At 37.6% G+C, this 20665-nt stretch overlaps 4 protein-coding genes and 1 pseudogene across 4 annotated transcripts; 2 read left to right on the plus strand and 3 right to left on the minus strand.

Moving 5' to 3' along the window:
- Positions 1-2169: 2169 nt before the first annotated feature.
- On the plus strand, positions 2170-3810 carry LOC126602147 (expansin-A11-like). Its single transcript, XM_050268979.1, has 3 exons — positions 2170-2382; positions 2558-2879; positions 3188-3810. Exons 1-3 carry the CDS (start codon positions 2244-2246, stop codon positions 3495-3497), a joined length of 771 nt encoding a protein of 256 aa, XP_050124936.1. The 5' UTR covers positions 2170-2243; the 3' UTR covers positions 3498-3810.
- Positions 3811-3904: 94 nt separating this feature from the next.
- On the minus strand, positions 3905-5799 carry LOC126602145 (UPF0496 protein At1g20180-like). Its single transcript, XM_050268977.1, has 2 exons — positions 5553-5799; positions 3905-5405 (listed from the first exon to the last, which is right to left on the minus strand). The coding sequence occupies exons 1-2, from the start codon at positions 5614-5616 to the stop codon at positions 4258-4260; spliced, it is 1212 nt and encodes a 403-aa protein (XP_050124934.1). The 5' UTR covers positions 5617-5799; the 3' UTR covers positions 3905-4257.
- Positions 5800-6922: 1123 nt separating this feature from the next.
- LOC126602149 (probable cinnamyl alcohol dehydrogenase 6) lies at positions 6923-9299 on the minus strand (annotated as a pseudogene).
- A 2929-nt stretch (positions 9300-12228) lies between these two features.
- On the minus strand, positions 12229-14884 carry LOC126602146 (probable cinnamyl alcohol dehydrogenase 6). Its single transcript, XM_050268978.1, has 6 exons — positions 14677-14884; positions 14454-14567; positions 14109-14336; positions 13204-13492; positions 12953-13106; positions 12229-12846 (listed from the first exon to the last, which is right to left on the minus strand). Exons 1-6 carry the CDS (start codon positions 14769-14771, stop codon positions 12626-12628), a joined length of 1101 nt encoding a protein of 366 aa, XP_050124935.1. The 5' UTR covers positions 14772-14884; the 3' UTR covers positions 12229-12625.
- A 1432-nt stretch (positions 14885-16316) lies between these two features.
- LOC126602144 (la-related protein 1C-like) lies at positions 16317-20613 on the plus strand. Its single transcript, XM_050268976.1, has 6 exons — positions 16317-17333; positions 17666-18236; positions 18326-18473; positions 18582-18672; positions 19490-19561; positions 19827-20613. The coding sequence occupies exons 1-6, from the start codon at positions 16815-16817 to the stop codon at positions 20103-20105; spliced, it is 1680 nt and encodes a 559-aa protein (XP_050124933.1). The 5' UTR covers positions 16317-16814; the 3' UTR covers positions 20106-20613.
- Positions 20614-20665: the final 52 nt, after the last annotated feature.

A 20665-nucleotide genomic window follows, 5' to 3' on the forward strand; every position in this document is an offset into this window, starting at 1 on the left:
TATCCGTGACGGTGCCATTGAGGCCTCGTTAGATCATGCAAATGGGTGGATGGTGTCCAAGGAAGCTGGAGACATTTACTCTACTAATGAGCTTCAGGCTGCCTTCAACTCCAGGATTGCCTTTTGTCTCAACATGCACAACGAAGCAGTTCGGGCACTGCGGAGAAAGAAAGTGCTGAAAGGAGGAGAGGCAACAACAGGAGTAAGAGCTTGCCAATCGTATTGCAGAGGACGACGACGACGATGATTTTTAATGCAAAGTGTATTAATCTCAAAATTGTAACTGTTATCAGTTGTTATGTTAAATGCTTAATCCTACATTCATAGATCTCAAAATTACCATCTGACGCATGCTAGCCCCAAATTCCAAATTACAAACTCCGAAATACACAAACAGCATGCTTAGCGTTTATCACATTACAATTAGTTATTATCCCGTACAAGAATTTTATTATGCTCTCAAATATCTTATACCCCAATGATTTCGATGTCAACTGTTAGCCGTTGTATCTTTGACCAAGAATGTAACAGTTAAAAACTCCGTAAAATGCAAGTGGCCCTTTATCACAGTAGTGGAGATGAATGTTGCTCTTGCACAACGATATGAGTTTAAATTTCGTCGGTTTCTAATCTAATAAATAATCTAACAAATATGTCTTTTGACAAAAAAAAAATTGTAACATAATGAGAGTAGTTTAACCTATACTTAAACAACCATATATCCTTTTGATTTACGATTGATATGCTTTCAAGTACGAAAATTGTACCACTAGAGCGTCTAGTGTGAATATAGAATTATAGAGTTGATAAGTTCAAACACTGAATTGTGAGATGTATTATCATGTGCAAGAATTGAGTAGTTGACTTTCAATCATTTAAGCACCAACTTAATAACTCCTAACCATCATTTCACTCAAACGACTTTCTGACATTTCAACTAAACAACTCTCATCGATACACGTCTTTTAATTTCTGAACGTTGGATCGAAATAGTTGAAGAAAAGCAAAGAACAAAAATTAATAGAAGGTGTATAAATAGCACCACCCTTGATTTATTATCTATTAATGTATACAACTCTCTTTGCTTTCCGTACAAACTCCTGACTTTCCGCACCCTTATCGTCTAAAAGAATGATAAAAACTCTTAATGTTTACGACTTCATATGATTGTCAAATTCTTATTAAACGATATTGTATGGGAGAGCCCTCTCTAGATCTCGCTAGCGTAGCGGTGCTTAATAAACTATATTACAAGTCGATGGATTCTCTCTGTCACAAGTGCTTGACGGTGCTACATCACATGGCAACTGTCATGAACATATTACTAAAATATAATCATACCAAAAATTCTTTTCCAAAATTACACATTCATTTGTTTTCTCTATAAAGAAAATAAAGTGGTTTCATTTGTAACGACGGATTCAGAAATTTTATTGTGGATAGGCCAAATGCTAAAAAAGAAGAAGTTAATAAGTTATTTTTTACAACACATTTGCCTTTATTGGTTGGTGAACAAATCTTAGTGACAATCGCGCATGAGGGATTGAAGAAGGAAGTTGAGATAAATAAATTTGAGTGTAGTGAGTAAATTCTCATTAAATGGAGGATATAGCCGATGGTTTCGTGTAGAAAAGGAAAAAGCAATTGTCCAGCCTTGCCATACAATGTGTCCGGAATGTCCGCTTCTATCTGCATATGTGCAAAAGGGGTCATGTGTAATGCACATGAAGAAAAAAGAATGATGCCAATGTATGTATCATATAAGGTCAAGCCTCACGGAAGTAGCATGTGAAGTAATACGACCCTGACATATATAAATTCCAACCATACAAAAACACATTAAATATGTGCACATTCTATTTTCAAATAGCAACAACCTGCAACTTTGAAGAAGGAAACCCTTAATCAAAGGAACAATTGGATTTCTGCATTTTGATTTATTCACGGCTCTTCTGTTGGCCAAGAGCATGTGGAGTGGACGTGGGAATAATAATTGACTGAACAAGTCAGACTTTGCAGAGAGAGAGATAATTTAATTCATTATTTAATTAATACACCAAATTAATCATATGCGCTCAATCCGGCTGCAGAGTTCCCATGTGAGGTGCTTGCATGGGCAATGCATCACTGAGTCGATCTGTTCTCTTATTTATACTTTAAAATGCCCGATTAGTGTAAATACACTCCCAAATACGTACCAATTCCCATCTCTCTCTCCTCGATCTCTCTCTCTCTAATCAACGATGGCGAAGCTCTTTTTTCCATTAGCAATCTTTCTTGGAGTATACAGTCTCTCGACATATGTCACTGCATTCACAGCATCTGGCTGGACTAAAGGTCATGCCACATTCTATGGAGGAAGTGATGCCTCTGGAACTATGGGTACGTACATAGCTTTGTTTATTTCTGTTGTTTGATATTCATTCCAAATGCCGAAACAAATAGTTGTTTGTAAAAGAAAGTATGCGGAAATTGCTTCCCTTACTCACTTTTTGTAATGATTAATCGAACTCTTCACCTATCCTAATTCTAACGTGTTACGGGTTGTGCACTGCAGGGGGAGCTTGTGGATATGGCAACCTGTATTCCACCAGGTACGGGACTAGGACGGCGGCTTTAAGTACCGCCCTGTTTAACGACGGAGCTTCATGTGGACAATGCTATAAGATAATATGCGACTACAGCACAGATTCTAGATGGTGCATAAAAGGAAGGTCCGTGACAATTACTGCAACAAACTTTTGTCCTCCCAATTTTGATCTTCCAAACAACAATGGAGGATGGTGCAACCCACCCCTTCAGCATTTCGACATGGCTCAGCCTGCCTGGGAAAAGATCGGAATTTACAGCGGTGGCATCATCCCCGTCCTGTTCCAAAGGTAACTTTAATTAGTCCGAAAACTAAACTTCAAACCTTGAATTAGTTCGAATTTAGATCATTAATTTCTGATCCGAAGTTGATATGTTATCGATAATGTGTTGATATCATTGTAACTTACATTATGTATCGACATGTTATAAACCATACCAATATAATATCTATGACAAAACCAATCAACATGTTATCGACACGTAGATTTTCAGCAACCTCAACGCATTCATCGTCTTTGCACAAAGAATTTCCGTATTGAACCCTTTGTGTACTGTAGTGTAATATATTAATGGGAATTGGATCATGTGTGTGCAGGGTACCATGCAAGAAGAAAGGCGGTGTGAGATTCACAATAAATGGGAGGAACTACTTTGAGCTTGTGCTGATCACCAATGTCGGAGGAGCTGGATCTATCACGTCTGCTTACATTAAAGGATCCCAAACTGGTTGGATGGCAATGTCCATGAATTGGGGAGCAAACTGGCAGTCCAACGCCTACCTCAACGGCCAATCTCTGTCGTTCAGAGTCACCACAACCGACGGCGAAACTCAACTGTTTAACGACATTGCTCCCGCCAACTGGGGATTTGGCCAAACGTTCACCAGCAACGTACAGTTCTCATAATTAAGCTGGTGGTGGTTTAATTAATTCAAGTGGCTGCTTTTACGGTTCTGGGTTAATTAACGGCAGAGGCGTGCTTATATTATTTTTCAAGAGGCAGCCCGCCACATTTTTTGGGTTTATCAAATTAAGTGATTATATGTTGTCATTTCTGATGCCCAGAAATCAAGTATAGGGCTCGATCCCAAAACAACATCCGTTTGTACCGTTTGAATAAGAAGCGCCGTGAAGATGCAGCTTCAACCATGTAGAAATATTTGGTGTAATAGTTTAATCTTCTTCGAAATCATAATGCCCTATAATTCATGTTGTACTTCATTAGCATCGGTTATTAAACTGCATGATTTTTGGTCTAAAATGTACTTAATTAAGATTGAAGCTTATGGCACATGTACACTTTTACTGTGTAAAAGAAAGTATTTTAAAGATTTTTTTTTTTAAATTAGGGATAGTGATGTAAAGGTCATCTTTTTACAATATCATTACCCTCACGTACTTTTAAGTGGCAATTACAGATCTAGATAATGAATAATCCATTAACCTCAGTCGATCCACGTGAAGAAGAATACTTGGTTGATGAAGCAATTGCATGGATAACTACTTCAGCCAAAGACTTGTAGCTCACGTCCAAGCTATATGTGTCATGCAATATATCATTGATTATTACTATATATATCTGCATTTTTTTTGGCGTAACCTCCCATACCATGATGTATGATTACCAACTTAATGACCGATTACGATGTCACCACTCAGCTCCCAATTAGGTCTTTGCCAATATTTCTTGTATCACAAGCCTTCTCGACCTGTTTATGGTGAGCAAGCACAAGTAAATATGTTCTTCAAGCTCCTCTAGCTGCTCCACAAAGCTATCCTCACTCGCATGAAATTCCCTCACCACCTTCTTAAATATGTCACAGTTTGAAGATGATCCACCATTATTAGTACTAATTATGTTCCTCACACTGCTAACACACATTCTGGCGACAGCTTTCCTGTGCTCCACCTCGTCGTACAACCGCCTCACCATCCGGCTCATTGTATCGAAATCATTGATCAAAATATAAACCCCTTTCGCCGCCACGTCAAGTTGCTGCCCGTGGCTCTCGGGAAACCTAGTCTTCAACCACTCCGCTGCGGAGTCCATTTTTCTCGCGCACAAACCCAACGAGCAGGCTATGAGCGCCGGCGCCACCACGATTCCAATCATGCTGTGGATTGCAAACACAAGCAACGCGATCAAAAGCGCGGTATGTGACACCACCAGACCAACCCCTCCAACCTTTTTGCATATTCTGTTACGCTTTGAGGCCCTTCGCACCTTTTTGTGCTTTAAAATCAGCCTATCGAATAACGCCACGTAGCTATCATGAATGTGACGGAACGGCCCAGGGCTGATTATCGACAACGGATTTTTAGCTAGGGCAAATGTGCCAAGCTCCCCGAAAATTTCCAGGCATTGTTCATCATCAGTAATGTCGATATTATCATTATAAAGTAGGTGAACTCTTTGGCTGAGTATTAATACGAGCTTCTTCGTGTGTCGGTTTTCGGCACGGGTTTGGTGGATGCTATGCAGGAGCACGTCACATATGTGGCAGGCGTCTAAGCTGGCTTCGAAGTAGTCGGTGAGAAGGTGGTGGAGATTTAAGCCCTCCTCATCGATGATGTTTTTAAGGGTTTCTTGCCGTGGTTCGAGCAAATATTCGGAGCGGTCCAACACCATATTAGACAGAAGCGACGAGCTAGACGAAGGAAGCCGGCTAGTGCTAGTGCTAGTGCTTGGCAGCTGTTCGTGAACCCTATCCCACATTTCTACGTACGACTTTGTTCTGAAAACTTCCATGTATTCTTCGTTCACGCTTGACTTGCTGGAGAAGCCATTGCCGCCGACATTGTCTTTTTCTCTTCCTGAAATTAATATACCAATCAATTAAAGCAATATCTATTGATTCTTCAAAAACAACATAATAATTTTTTTGAAATTGTGAAATAATCAACTAGTAATCATAAGTTAAGGAAATTAACATGCATAGAAATATAGAAATCGGAACTCACTTGGCTTGGAGAACGCAGATCTCAACTTGGTTCGTAGGGTTTTCCTCATCTTAGACATGATCATCAAAATAAAATAATAGGGATATAAATATATATTTCGATCGACGGAAGATGTTTAAATGGAGCTGCTAACTTGTTCTCTCTCTAAAATCGAAGGACAGTCGAAGCGGTTTAAAAAGAAAGAAGATATGGAGAAAGTTGGCATATAGACACGCAGAGAGAGAGAGAGAGAGAGAGAGAGAGAGAGAGAGAGAGAGAGAGAGAGAGAGAGAGAGAGCAAGAGAGACGACACCCAGTTGGCAGTTATAGGCTTAAGTTTTGTGGCTTTGGTCACACGTCAGAGTCCCTCACACGTTTTGCTCTTTCTCTCTACGTGTATGGCTTTCAAGCTATATATATTATATTGAACAAACGATATTATTTACTTTGACGTGTAAAATATAAACTTATTCATATAAATACATCTTATCCTCCTATATCTTCTATGTGTATTTATTCATCTATCTCGTCAATAAATATCGTACTAAAAACCTTTGTATATAGCACTATAAAGAAGGAAAGAAACCCTTTATTAAAATGAATGGTTGGTGTGAAAATTGTCCAATAATGATTTGATTAGTTGCTATAATTTACGTGTTTTATTTGAAGATTTTGTATCGTTGTGCCATAAAAGGACATCACTAATAGGTAAGATGTATTTATATGAATAAATAAGTTCACAAAAATGTTACTGAATATCGCAATAATGTAGCCATTCAGAAATGTTCAAACAACAATCTATGATAAGCATGATCAAATGGATAATTTAGTACTACACGCCGTGACTAAATGAAGCAACATGCATTTGATGGAGATAAGCATTAGTTTTGTACTCGGATGGGCCCTTGCAATCAAGAATTTCTCCGTTTTGCATAAGTATGGACATGCGAGCTCCCCACATTTTCTACATGGAAGCTCAACTGGGTCATCTTTAGCGCCATTCTTGACTACAGACAATCTTGAATGTAAAAATTTGCATTGCATACACCCTTCCTTTTCGTCACTCTCGTTATGTCACATGAAACGAGGGGAGTATGCCTCCTGTGGCAAGTTATTTTCATTTTTGTAGTTAAAATAGACTAAAACTAAATATTTTGTCCCCGTTTACTTATTAACGTATTTCTTTGTCATTTTTATTTTATACATAAAGTAGTGGGGATTGGTAAGTGGAATATAGACGAATAAAAGGTTAAATGTTCGTAAGAATTGCAAGTCTCTTACTATATTGAGAAACAAGCTGTAGTGCAAAACGTTATACCGGCCAACAAAATAAAAGAATAGTCACTTGTTCTGAATTAAATGTTTAAGTCAAGGAAGAAATACAAGAAGAAGGGCGGAGGAATTGCTCCTACATGTACGCGGCAATTTAACGATAGCACAATGAGTCTTTTGACCCAACCGTGACTAATTCAAATAACATAAACTTGCCTTTGATATGGATTAAATCCCATATCCATGACACATATACTTATTGACTTGGCTTATATAAAAGAAATTTATTTCAGCACACACTTTTATTGCTTTAGCGACTAGGATAATAAAACCCAAATGATTAACTATACGAAAGAGCGCAATAGAAAACAATCGTCTGAGTAGACCCTAACACTCAGAAGCTCTAAAATTTGGAGATATTTGAGCATTAGCATTAGGGTCAGCAGCAATGTCAATGACAAATCGGTACCTAACGTCATTCTTTGCAACGCGGTCCAATGCCTCGTTGATTTTGTCCGGCGTTGTAAGCTCAATGTTGCATGTAATCTTGTGCTTCCCGCATAAATCCATCATCTCCTTTATCTCAGTTATTCCTCCTATCATGCTCTCTTCCCTGTATTACGTGCACGTCAATCCATCAATTACAATGCCATTGTATGCATATGTTCGTTATTTTCTACAAAAATTAGAAATTAATTCATCGTGTTTTTTTAATGCTTACCAAATATAAGAGGAAATGAAGGCAATTCAAATGGTTGATCCGGTGCACTGAAGTCGAGTGTCCTCTTCCCTTTCTGCAGTCGTCATCATCATCATCGTCATTAACTTTAATTAATCCTGAATTAATTTTTTCTAAAAGTAAAATAGAGAAGAACAACACAAATTGGAATAAAACCTGCAATTGTTGAGGATCAGTACTGACGAGGAAGTCGTCGGCACCCAAATGCTCTTTGGCCGGAGAGGTGCTGATGACAGTTACGTGGTGACCAAAGGCTTTCCCAAACTTCACCGCCACGTGTCCCAGACCCCCGAGCCCAACCACGCCGATCTTCTTCCCCGTTGGTTTGTGTAGGTTGTGGTCTTTCATGGGGGTGAACACCGTCGCCCCCGCACACAATAGCGGCGCTGCTGCATCTAACGGTAGGTTCTGTGGTATGTGTACCACGTACCTTCATTGCAATACATGTTCACATTACTTAATTGTTAATCACATGACCAACTCTTTTTATCTATGTTAATTAATCAATGCCTTATAGTTAAACATATATTTAATTTGCTCTGCTGAGCTGGCAATGCTAGAGACCAAATAATTAAGCACGCGGAACAAAATAAGGTAAAAGTTTAGGTTTGAGCTATATTTTCCATTATTGCCAATTAGTTTTAAGAATTATTTTAGTATTCAAAATGGTTTGCGCAAGTGAAGTTGGAAGACCACATGTGCTTATACAGATAAAATTATTCACATGTGAGTTCTATCACACTTTGCCCAACACCCTCACAGACCTTATTGCAAAGTCAGATGCCCAGCTCTATCTACAACTTTTACAAAAGGGATAACCACGAAGCGCATCAAAACTCTGACAAAGAGGAAGGGAGTGTTTACTTCTATCTAACTTGGTGAAGCACACCCCAACTTTTGAAGGTAGTAGGTTCGGAAAGAGAGATAAAAAGACAAGATAATTAAACTTTGGTGATTAATAAGCCTACCGAGTTTATCAGTTAGTTACCTGTGATCTGCGACCAACATCTTGGAGTAGCCACCGTAGGTGATACTGCCGTCCCAGAATATGCCATTGTATGTAAACTGGAGCTGGTCGCAGTAGTTCTCTTGGGAGGATTTGCAGAACTCGCACTCCAAACATGTTGCCGCCAAACACCCAACCCCAACTCTGTCTCCTTCCTTGAACTCCTTCACGTTGCTCCCAGCTTTCGTGATCAGCCCTGTAATCTCATGCCTACATAGAGTACCACCATACACACATTATCACATTAACATGTCTTACTCATGTAACGATGATGTCACTTATATAACAGCATCTGAAATCAATCGCCACCACACAGTCAGCATTCCCGCATAATGAAGTAAGTTACTCTCGTCTCAAACAAACCGACGTGAGAGAGAGAGAGAGAGAGAGAGAGAGAGAGATGAATTATTAATTACCCGGGAACTACGGGATACATGGTCATGCCCCAGTCATTCTTAGCAAAGTGGAGATCAGTGTGGCATATCCCACAGTACAAGATCTTTATGGTCACATCATTGATCCCATTTTCTCTGTATTTGTATAGCATTTTGAAGATTAGTTGAGCAACAATCGATTAAATACTTACACTTAAAGAAGAAAATGAAAGTTATATAATTGTAATATGCATGTATAAATATGTGTGTGTATATGATGTACCTTCGTTTGAAGACGAAAGGAGTAACCTCGCCGAGGAATCGTGAGCTGCCCACCCAGAAACTGTCTGCTTGTGATTTGGAGTTGTCAGAGCCATGTTAGATCCGGTCTTGGGATACACAAAACTCACTCGGAACAACTCAATATGTATAACACGTATGGGGGCAAAGAACCAGGCATGTTGACATATAAATAACAGTTTTAAGCGACCATGTGACTCTTGTAGATAATTCATCATGTGTGAATAACACCTAAAGTTATAAACAATGAGCTTAGTACTTTATAGGACCTGCAGGTGCTATGTAATTTCGTACTTGACTAGTTGACCTGACTCAACTTGGTTCGTAGGGTTTTCCTAATCTTAGACACGATTATGTAAATACATAATATGTATATATGATCATTCTTCGGAAGATGTTTAACGGGGCTGCTAACTTGTTCACTCTCTCAAATTGCAGTAGAGTCGAAGCGGTTTAAAAAGAAAGAAGATATGGATAAAGTTGAGAGATTTTTCAATGTGACAGTCACACGAGGTGGTACATCAAGTGTAAATGGTGGGTTATGTATGTTAAAAGGTTAATAATTAAAAATTAAAAATTTTCACCACTTGCATAAAAATACGTGGTGTACTATCCGTATTTCCATCATAACTAAAAATTTTTCGATAAAGTTGGCGTGTATATATATGCAGAGAGAGAGAGAGAGAGAGAGAGAGAGAGAGAGAGATGTGGTCGACACCCAGTCGGCATTTATAGGCTTATAGCACCACCTGGTTTGTGGCTCTGGTCACACGCCAGATTCTCCTCACACGTTTTGCTCGCTCTGCACGTGTAAGGCTTTCAAGCTCAGTTATAATGAATCTAGAGAGAGAACGTCCCATGTTTTTTTAATTCGGATCTGTCTGATCAGATAGAGAAAACCAAACCAATTATTATTTGCCAAATTCAAGCAAAACATATAAAATTATGAATAATATTAAAGAAATTAAACTTTTTAAATCAAATTAACAAAACAAATGATGTGGCTATAAATAAGTGTTAATTAGCATGCTTGTTTCTTTTTGGTGAAACCTCATTTAGTTTGCAAATTTGATTTAAAAGTTTGGTCTCCCATATCATTTTCCTAACAATATTGCAGCAGATAACTCGACTGCCAAATTTCATGCTACTACTGCTCAATTAGTTTCGTTTCTAAATATCTAGCTCCAAGTTCCTCATTTCATGATCATATGTACGCTATAAATTAAAAATATAAGATTAATTCTTCTTTTCCTTTGTCAACTTCTTTATTTTTTTCTCTTTTATTGAGTTCCTAATTTTATGTACCGTGCTTTAAATTTGCACTAAACATGAATTTGAAGATTTAACTTTTGTAATATAGCACTATTAGTGGAAGACGAATTGATTTGGTTCGAAAAATCTCCTGATTGATTGTTTATATGTCATTGAGAATAGTCATAATTTATAAAGTTGGTGCAAAACACTATTTTTCTATTTGGTTGGGTTTAAATTTTCGGCAAATTTTTTATCACATAAATGCATCTTATCCTTCTACATGTACTTATTCATCTATCTCGCCCATGAACATCGTCAAAAATCGTTATATATAGCACTATGAAGAAGGGAAAAAAACCTTTTGATAAATTATTTAAAATGGAATGATTAATGTAAAAATTGTCTAATGATTGATTAGTTACTATATAATACGTGTTTTATTTGAAGATGTTGAATCGTTGTGCCATAAAAGGAGGTAAGGATCGGTCATAAAGATGTTACTGAGTATCGCAAAAGTGTAGCCATGCAGAAATGTTCAAACAAACAATCTAAAGCATGGTCACCACACGCACGTGACTAAGCTCTGGTTTGGTATTGATGTGATTATGAAAAAAATTGGGATAAAAAAAAGCTTTCATATGTTTGGTAAATATTTAGCTTCAGTTTTTTTTCTTCACAATTTTGGGTGAAAAAAAGCCAAAAACAAGAAGCTGCAAAACCCAGCTTTGAAAAACCGACTTTTTTTCACATATATTTTACATAAAAGTTTATCAAACATTATAATACTGTTTTTTTTTTCAAAAGCATTTTTACAAAAAAAATTTACTAAACACTATGTTGCTTTATTTCAAAGTTACTTATTTTTACAGCATAGTAGAAACATTTTTTTTTTCAAAGTACAGCAATACCAAACCAGTCATAAATGAAGCAACACGCATTTGATGGCTCAAAAGATGAACATTAGTTTTGTGCTCGATTGGGCCTTTGCAATCAAGAAGTCCAACTGACCCATTTTTCAACGTCCTTCTTGATCAGAGACAACCTTAAATGTAAAGGAAAATTAATGAAAATGACTTGAAAACTTTGAGTTTTAATGATAAGGCCAAAATAAATGGTAAAGTGAATAGTACAAGGATTAACTTTTTAGTGTAAAAATGTGATTTTTCATTAAAGTGAACAGTACCAGGAGCTTTTCGTTAAAGTTCCCTAAATGTAAAGGATTGCATACACCCCTCCTTTTTGTCACTCTCGTTATCAGTAGTGTATAACGAGGGAGTATGCGTCATGCGGCGAGTTATTTTCATTTTCTTTAGAGCTAAAATATTCTTCAACATTTTAGTTAAATATTTTCCCGTCTACTTATTAACGTATTTGTTTGCCGCTTTTATTTCATATATAAAATAGTGGGGATTGGTAGGGCAAAAATAGACGAATAAAAGGATAAATGCTTTTAAAAATTTTAACTGCAGGTCTCTTACTATTTTGTGCAAAACGTTAGACCGGCCAACAAAAGAAAAGATCAGTCACTTGTTCTTAATTAAATGTGTGATTAAAGAAAGAAATATAAAAAGAAGGCTATTTAGTACAACTGTCTAATGTTATTCTTCTTTCCTTGTAAGTGAGAAATTTTAAGTTGATTCTCGTTAAAGATGAAGTCGAACCACATTAGTGTTAACTAGCATTTTGTGAGGTTAAACTCTCTTTCTTTCTCTCAATGTAAATAATATCATTTGTTTATAAAAAAAAAAAATATAAGGAGAAGGTCAGAGGAATTACTCCAACATGTTGTACGCGACAATTTATTATTTAACAACAGGACAATGAGTCCTTGACACAACCGTGCTCCGAGAGTTTCTCCACAACTTCTTGAGAGTTTCTCCACAACTTCTTGAGTCTTGACCCAACTTTTAAAACAAAAAAAAGACTCAACCAATTGACTAATTCAAAGAACATAAACTTGGCTTTGAATTTAACTCTCATGTACTATACTTATAGACTTGGCTTATAAAAAAAAAAATTTATTTCCGAACACATTTTTATCGCTTTATTGACTTGGGATAATAAAACCTAAGAAATAAAGTGATGATTAACTATACGAGAGAGCACAATAGGAAACAATAGTCGGAGTAGACCCCAACACTCAAAAGCTCTAAAGTTTGGAAGGCATTCGAGCCTTAGCATCAGCAGCAGCAATGTCAATGACAAATCGGTACCTAACATCATTCTTTGCAACGCGGTCCAACGCCTCGTTGATTTTGTCCGGCGTTGTAAGCTCAATGTCGCACGTTATGTTGTGCTTCCCGCATAAATTCATCATCTCCCTTGTCTCACTAATTCCTCCTATCACACTTCCCTTCACTGCTCTCTTCCCTGTGTTACGTGCACGTCAATCCATTAATTACAGTGCCATTGCATGCATATTCATTATTTTCTACAAAAATTGCAAATTAATAATCGTGTTTTGTTTAGTACGTACCAAATATCAGAGGAAATGAAGGCAATTCAAATGGCTGGTCCGGTGCACCCACAACCACCATAGTTCCATTCACTTTGAGCAGTTCTAAGATGGACCCAAGCGAGTGCTTAGCGGACACTGTATTTAATATGAAGTCGAGTGTCCTCTTCCCTTTCTGCAATCATCATCATTAACTTTAATTAATCCTTAATTAATTTATTCTAAAGGTTTACATAGAGAATAACAAAAAACAACACAAATTGAAGTATAACCTGCAGTTGTTGAGGATCAGTGCTGACAAGGAAGTCGTCGGCACCCAAATGCTCTTTAGCCTCTTTCTCTTTGGCCGGAGAGGTGCTGATGACAGTGACATGGTGACCAAAGGCTTTCCCAAACTTCACTGCTACGTGTCCCAGACCTCCGAGGCCAACCACCCCGATCTTCTTCCCCGTTGTTTTGTGGAGCTTGTGGTCTTTCATGGGGGTGAACACCGTTACCCCCGCGCACAATAGCGGCGCTGTTGCATCCAACGGCAGATTCTCTGGTATGTGTACCACGTACCTTCATTGTAATACGTTCACGTTACTTAATCACATCACCAACTATTTTTATATATGCTAATTAATCATTGACTTATAGTTAAAACAGATTTAATTTGCTCTGCTTAGCTGGCGATGCTAGAGACCAAATTATTAAGCACGCTGAAAAAAATAAGTTAGAAGTTTAGGATTTGAGCTATTTTCCATCGGCAACTGCCAATTAGTTTAAGGGTTTATTCTGGTATTCAAGATGGTCTGCGCAAGTAAAGTCGAAGGGCCACATATGATCATCCAGATAAAATTATTCACATATATTAGAGTCTCGTGTCGATAAGTTAAAGAAACTTTGCATGAATTTATAACGATTCTCTGTTACGCTTTGCCTACACCCCAAAAACCTTATCGCAAAGTCAGATGCCCAGCTTTTCAATCTACAACTTTTGCAAAAAGGACAACCAGAAAGCGCCTCAAAACTCTGACAAAGAGGATCGGGGTGTTTATTTCTATCTAACTTGGTGAAGCACACCCCATCTTTTGAAGGTAGTAGGTTCGGAAATAGAGATAAAAATAGACAAGATAATTAATAAACTAAGGTGATTAATAAGCCTACCGAGTTTTTAAGAACATCAGTTAGTTACCTGTGATCTGCGACCAACATCTTGGAGTAGCCACCGTAGGTGATACTGCCGTCCCAGAAGATGCCGTTGTATGTAAACTGGAGCTGGTCGCAGTAGTTCTCTTGGGAGGATTTGCAGAACTCACACTCCAAACATGTCGCCGCCAAACACCCAACCCCGACTCTGTCTCCTTCCTTGAACTCCTTCACGTTGCTCCCAACTTTCGTGATCAGCCCTGTAATCTCATGCCTATATGTATAGTACCACCATACACAGAGTGTCATTAACATGTCTATTAACGACGATGTAAGGATGCTGTCGCAATAGTTCTCTTGAGAGAGATATGTATTATTATTTATTAGTTACCCGGGAACTACGGGATACATGGTCATGCCCCAGTCATTCTTAGCAAAGTGGAGATCAGTGTGGCATATCCCACAGTACAAGACCTTTATGGTCACATCGTTGATCCCATTTTCTCTGTATTTGTATAGCATTTTGAAGATTAGTTGAACAACAATCGAATTAAAGAAGAAAATGAAAGTTATATAATTGTAATTATTATGCATATGTGTGTATATATATGTACCTTCGTTTGAAGACGAAAGGAGTAATCTTGCCGGAGGGATCGTGAGCTGCCCATCCAGAAACTGTCTGTGTGTGATTTGGAGTCGTCTGAGCCATGACTAGCTATTAGAGTCAGATTGGCCTTTGGTCTTGGGATGCAGAAACTCACTCGGCACAACTCAATATATATAACAGTCCCACGCGACCCATGATCATGAGTCGCATGACTCTTGTAAATAATTCATCATTTGTTAATAACACAAAGTTATAGGAAATGACATCTGCAGCTGCAGGTGCTATATCATTTCCTACTTGACTAGTTGACTTGACTCAACGGCTTCCCACTCTCTAAAAAGATTGACTATTAATATGCGGTTGGTGACAACAATATCCTAGTGCGAGCAACCTAACTTTTTTTTGTTTGGTCTAACTTTTCAATGTGAATTGAGCTTATTTTTCACAACCATGACGTGTTTTGTTTTTTATATCATTGAAGATGCTTGTGTTTTTTGTTTTTATTTAGCATTCGTGTTTTTATTTAAAAAATGTAATTTTTGTTTAATTTTGTATATTTTATAAAATTAATTATTTCAAAGAGAGTCAGGACATGACCGGCTAGAGAAGAGATCGACACTACACTACGTAGTTACTAGCTGGGCAGGTGAATCTTCGTTGAATGCGCGATCGACACTACGACACTACACTACGTAGTTAATTTTGGAGATCCCTGGAGGACACGAGTCTAAACGCTATGTTGAATGCGCGATCGACATTACACTATGTAGTTACTAGCCGGGCAGGTGAATCTTCGTCAGGTTATTAAATTGAATATTGAATAGTTTTTTGAGCTAGATTTGTAAAATTATACATCAAGGCCCGTAACATTTGGTGGAATTTAGTATGTTAAAGCCCATATTTAGAAAAGTATGATGGCAAATAAGCCCAATAAATCCCAGATCAACGTTCCTTTATTTCATTTTTCATTTATCTTTTTTGTTTTTTTCTTGTCTGTATATTTGTTGTTATTGACAAGCTGGACAGATTATAAATTTGAAAGAGAAACCAACTCCAATAATATAAATAGTAATCAACATGATTAGACAGAAATTGAAATAAATTGCAATATTAGGGAACAAACCATTTATCCTTTTACCAAAAGGTATTTATGATTTTTCTTTTTGATTTTTTTTATTTCTATAAAAAACCAAGAAGAAGAAAAAGTGGTCTCACAAATTTAAATAGGTTAAGTAAGAATTTAACTAATATGTAAGTTTAATGATATTTATCTTTTTATTACAAGTAAGAGATTTTAAATTTAAAACTCATAAATAGAGAATTCGTAACTAATATATTTTCCTGCGTCATCAATGTAAACATATTGTTGTATAATTTTTTTTTTTTTAAATTTCATAACCTAACCTAAAATGAGAATAACTCACCACCTACCCTAAAAAGAGAATAAAATCGTTGCATCCAGAATTGATTAAGACAATGTGCTTCCTTTACAATAAAATTTAAATCTTATCTCCATAAATTAGAGGAAAATAAAAATATAGCTTACAAAAAAAATAAAAATAAAAATGGTTTCCTCACCTTAAAAGGTTTAGGAGAAGTCGACACAATCCAAATCAAATACCGCCGCTGATACCAAAATCACAGAGAAGAGGTTAAAACAGTAATTGTCGACTCAGAAAGAAGGACGGATATAAAAACGTAATAGAATAAACCGAAAGGGGGTTTTCAGTAATTGAGAGTGGTATCATAAGAAAACCTGTTAGATTTAGCTTTGTAGGCTCCAGTTTCCTTCGAGTTCTGAGAGAGAGAAAGCAGAGAGGAGAGAGAGAGAGAGGGAGGAGCACGGCGGAGAGTCACGCCGTTGGTTCTGAGTGTCGACGGTTGCTTGTGATTTGCACGTGCAAGATCCGTTTTAGCCTATCGAAATCCTGCATTCCGAAATTTCTAATTTCTTGAACCCAAAAACAATTCCTAAATCCTCTCCTTGAGTCTTTGCCAATCATCTTTTGTGAACTGATTAATTAATCAATTGTTTTTGTTTTGTTGTCTGATTAATTTATTGATTCCTTGTAAACTGATTAGTTTATATCCGTGCTCATAAATTGATCGGAGTTTTGTTTTTACTGCTGCAAACCCTAATTTGGAATGGCCATGGCTGCTGATTCTTCTGTCAATCACCACTCTCCGAGTGGCCCTGAATTTTCCACCGATGGTGGCGGCGGCGTTGTCGATAAGAGAAGTAGTTTACCCTCTCCGTGGGCGAAAGTTGTCCGAGGAGGTGAACTAGAGTCCGTCCAATCTCCGCCGTCCTTATCCTCATCGTTGTCCTCATTGGGCAACTTGGCAGTGGAGCAAACCCCTTTTTCAGATTGCTCTCAATCCTCCAAAGCTGCTCGTTCTTCGCCGCCTCCGCATACGCCGGATGGTTTTTCAGCTGCTCACAGCCCCAATGGCCATAACAGCAATGCCGGTCGGCCAAAGAAGCCGGCTTGGAACAAGCCCTCCAACAGCGTAGTTGAGGTTAGTCCTGTAACTGTAATGGATGCTTCTTCTTGGCCTGCTTTATCCGAGTTGGCTAGGGCTTCACCTAAATTACCAGCTGATCCCTCTCCAAAGACTGTCTCCGAAACAATTGTCAACCAAGAATCAGTCCCTGTTTCCCAGGTTTGTTCACTATCACCTTCGTTTTTCCTTTTTTTATTTGTTTTGCTGCTGAAAAATATTAAGAAAAGGGAAAGAATGAATTGTTTAAATTTTGTGTAACCATTAATCAATTACTTACCTAATTAATCCAAACAGTTGTGCGGATTTTTGTTTCGTCAGGTGCCAAAATTGATGAAATAACTTAGATTCAGAAAGCTACTAACACATTATCCTGCATTTTCTCTCAAACCAGTGTAAAAGTTATCATATTTTCCTGAGTGGGATATTATTCTAACTTTTTAAGTACTGATAGTCATTCTATATGCACGATTGATCTTGTGTGTGGTTGATAGGGACCTGTTATAGCACATTCACCCAACTCCAAAAGACATCCTGCTAATAGTGCAAATCAGAATTCCACATCGAATCATGCACAAGCTCGGCAAAGATCAATTAAGCGTGGTGGCGGTGGCAACAATGGGGGTGGGCATGCACATAGTGGTTTCGGACACCCTGTCACCCCGCCACCACCACCACCATTCCCTGTTTTCCCTATTCTTCCTAATGGGTATGGCAATCTGGTACCAGCAATACCAGATCCTTCTCCACGAGATCCTTCATTCCGGGGCAGCAATTGGGATGCTAGACCAGTTGGTGGCTTTGTGCCGCAACCACACCCAGTAAACGACCATCGGAATTCTCGTAGGGGAAATTTTGGACCGCGCCCACGTGGAGATGGTCACTACCACAATAATCATGGAGGCAAACGTGACCAGGATCGTGGAAACTATATGAATCCCAGGGATGTCCACATGCATCAGCATAGAGCCCCTCCAATGGCTCTTGTAAGGCCATTACCACCAAATAATGCTGCATTCCCGCCCCAGCCTGCAAGACCCTTTGCAAACCCCATGGGTTTTCCTGGTGAGTATACTATTTTAATATAGTTTTATTATTTATTATTTTATTTTTTATATGTTTGGAAGTATAACTTATGTCTCTGTTCTTTCCAGAGTTTGTGTATATCCCTGCATTGCCCTTGGAGCCCATTCGAGGCATGCCACCGTTCATTTCTCAACCACCACATCCTGCAATGTTTTATCCTGTTGCAGAATCTCCTCTACCTTCATTGATAATCAACCAAATAGATTATTACTTCAGGTACATTTAATTCCCATCCTTCGTTGATTCACAATTTGTTAGCTGTATGAACAAATTCTTTAGTATCTTGAGAATTAACTGCCCAAGTTGTTTTCTTTGTTACTACAGTGATGCTAATTTAATAAAAGACGACTTTCTACGGTCCAACATGGATGCTCAGGGTTGGATTCCTATATCTCTAATAGCAAGCTTTCCTCGGGTATGTTATATATGTTGTTATTTATGTTTTTTATTTTTGGTAACTTGGGTATGTTATTTATGATTGATTAAGCACATTTTGCTCTCTTTGGGACATATATTATCGCAATAGTTCTCTATGTATAACATGATGAAACATCTAAATTTTCAAAAGACGTTTTAGTCTATAAAGTTAAAAACTGACTTCTCGTTGTGCGACAATGATTAATCGTTTGTAATATGTTCATGATATGTTACACATGATTTCGGAATAAAAGCTTCACCAAGTTAGGTATTATAACAAACAAATTGCATAACATTTATAGTTCTCTCTTAAGATGCTTGAATGGCAAAATGTTTTTCCTTAATCTAAGTCTCAACCTTTAGCTTTTCTGTTCATTGCCTTCCCTCTTGTGAAGTTTACATTCAGATGATTCTCTGCCTGAATCCATGCCATTAAAAATTTGTATGACAGGAATAACTTAGGATTATTTGTTTTCTTGGTATTTTTGTTCCCTTGAAGATTTGATATTTGCTAGGAAATGACTTTATTGAATGGAGAAAATCCTGTAGACGGAGAGCACGGTGATTGGTACTTTCTAAATGAATGGGGAATGCATAGAAACAAAAAATAACTGAAAACACAGAGAAAATTAGAGCCTATGCGACTTTTAGTTTGAAACCCCCAGGAGCGTACGTATCTCCATTGAGCTTATTTATTCGATGTTAATGCTTTCCTTGTCATCTTTGGCTACTTCAGTCAACTTTTGTTTCTTAAAAAAAATTATCCTTGTCCCTTTAAGTATCATTCATCCTCACTTGATGTTTTATTATTGTAGGTCAAGAGTTTGACAACCAATATCCAATTAATACTCGATTCCTTAAGAGGTTCCAGTATTGTTGAAGTACAGGTGAATTCCTTTAATATTTGCTGTTTTATTAAACATGCATTGTATTTTTAAAAAACATGTCCTACTGAAGAAAACTGATATATGTTTAGATTGTGAAATGAGGTATCTTCCGCCTTGTTGCTCAAAGGAAAAGATGACCTTTTGGCTCATTATAATGCCGACCAAATGAAACGACTTACATTAGGAACCAGTATTTTTTGTAAGGAAAATATAACAATTGTGCTGCCAATTTGTTGTTTTGGTCTAACACTTATGATTGTGACAGGATGATAAGGTGAGGAGGCGTAATGAATGGACCAAATGGATATCAACTGCTGGTCAGCTTCCACCTGAGTCAGGTTCACCATCCACACTATCCTCCAGTGTATTAAGTGATAACACACTTGCAAATTCTTTTGGAAAGATGACTGTGGAAGGACCTAGCCAAAATAGTATGACAGGTAAGCCAGATCCAAACTCTGTCGCTATTCCAGAGAGTTGTTCAACTGAGTCAACTAGCCAATCACAACTTCCTAATGGGGATGTTACTCAAACCGATCATTGAAGTCGAAGTAGATGTTTATCACTAAAAGGATTCAAGCAAAATCATGGAGACAAAGTGCACTTCCAATTTTGAAGGGTTTGCTAAGGTAATGGGGGAAGGGAGGTAGCTGTATAGCCTATACCGAGGGCATGCAAATTCTTTTCTTTATAAATCTGTTACTTTGCTTAGTTTTGGCATGTTTTTGAGGCTAGTACAGGAAACAAATAAGAAAATAACGATAAATTATTCTTCGATTGAGAAGAAGAAAGAGAAGAAGATGAAGAGAATCGAGCAAAGGAGAATCTGGAGGTCATTGGTTTGTATAGTTTGGATTTGGTGTGAATGTTTGTGGGTTTATTTTTTGGCGCGCATGACTCCACTTATAGAGTAGAGGTGTGATTTGAGCTGCAGTGCACTCTCTGTTTGTTTTCCACCAAAGGATGGTTAGACCTTTTGCTTGAATTTTCACAATTTTGTACTCCACTTATGTAACTTTTGCCCATCTTTATTTCTTTTCTTCTCCTTTTAAGTTTATTTCTTGTCAGATAAGTATGTTTCAGATTCTATCATATATGCACTTA

The sequence above is a fragment of the Malus sylvestris genome, chromosome 15 (genome assembly GCF_916048215.2).
Source record: "Malus sylvestris chromosome 15, drMalSylv7.2, whole genome shotgun sequence".
Classification (NCBI taxonomy): Eukaryota; Viridiplantae; Streptophyta; class Magnoliopsida; order Rosales; family Rosaceae; genus Malus; species Malus sylvestris.

What these genes read in the sequence shown, in the direction of transcription:
- LOC126602145 (XM_050268977.1), bottom strand. Translation starts at nt 5,616, where the DNA reads ATGATCATGTCTAAGATGAGGAAAACCCTACGAACCAAGTTGAGATCT. An exon ending in ATCTGCGTTCTCCAAGCCAA is followed by an intron (nt 5,406 to 5,552) that starts GTGAGTTCCGAT and finishes TATTAATTTCAG; the next exon opens with GAAGAGAAAAAGACAATGTC.
- LOC126602146 (XM_050268978.1), bottom strand. Translation starts at nt 14,771, where the DNA reads ATGGCTCAGACGACTCCAAATCACACACAGACAGTTTCTGGATGGGCA. An exon ending in CCTTTCGTCTTCAAACGAAG is followed by an intron (nt 14,568 to 14,676) that starts GTACATATATAT and finishes ATACAAATACAG; the next exon opens with AGAAAATGGGATCAACGATG. An exon ending in ATGTTGGTCGCAGATCACAG is followed by an intron (nt 13,493 to 14,108) that starts GTAACTAACTGA and finishes ATTACAATGAAG; the next exon opens with GTACGTGGTACACATACCAG.
- LOC126602144 (XM_050268976.1), top strand. Translation starts at nt 16,815, where the DNA reads ATGGCCATGGCTGCTGATTCTTCTGTCAATCACCACTCTCCGAGTGGC. An exon ending in AATCAGTCCCTGTTTCCCAG is followed by an intron (nt 17,334 to 17,665) that starts GTTTGTTCACTA and finishes TGTGGTTGATAG; the next exon opens with GGACCTGTTATAGCACATTC. An exon ending in CCAGTATTGTTGAAGTACAG is followed by an intron (nt 19,562 to 19,826) that starts GTGAATTCCTTT and finishes TGATTGTGACAG; the next exon opens with GATGATAAGGTGAGGAGGCG.
- LOC126602147 (XM_050268979.1), top strand. Translation starts at nt 2,244, where the DNA reads ATGGCGAAGCTCTTTTTTCCATTAGCAATCTTTCTTGGAGTATACAGT. An exon ending in TGATGCCTCTGGAACTATGG is followed by an intron (nt 2,383 to 2,557) that starts GTACGTACATAG and finishes TGTGCACTGCAG; the next exon opens with GGGGAGCTTGTGGATATGGC. An exon ending in ATCCCCGTCCTGTTCCAAAG is followed by an intron (nt 2,880 to 3,187) that starts GTAACTTTAATT and finishes ATGTGTGTGCAG; the next exon opens with GGTACCATGCAAGAAGAAAG.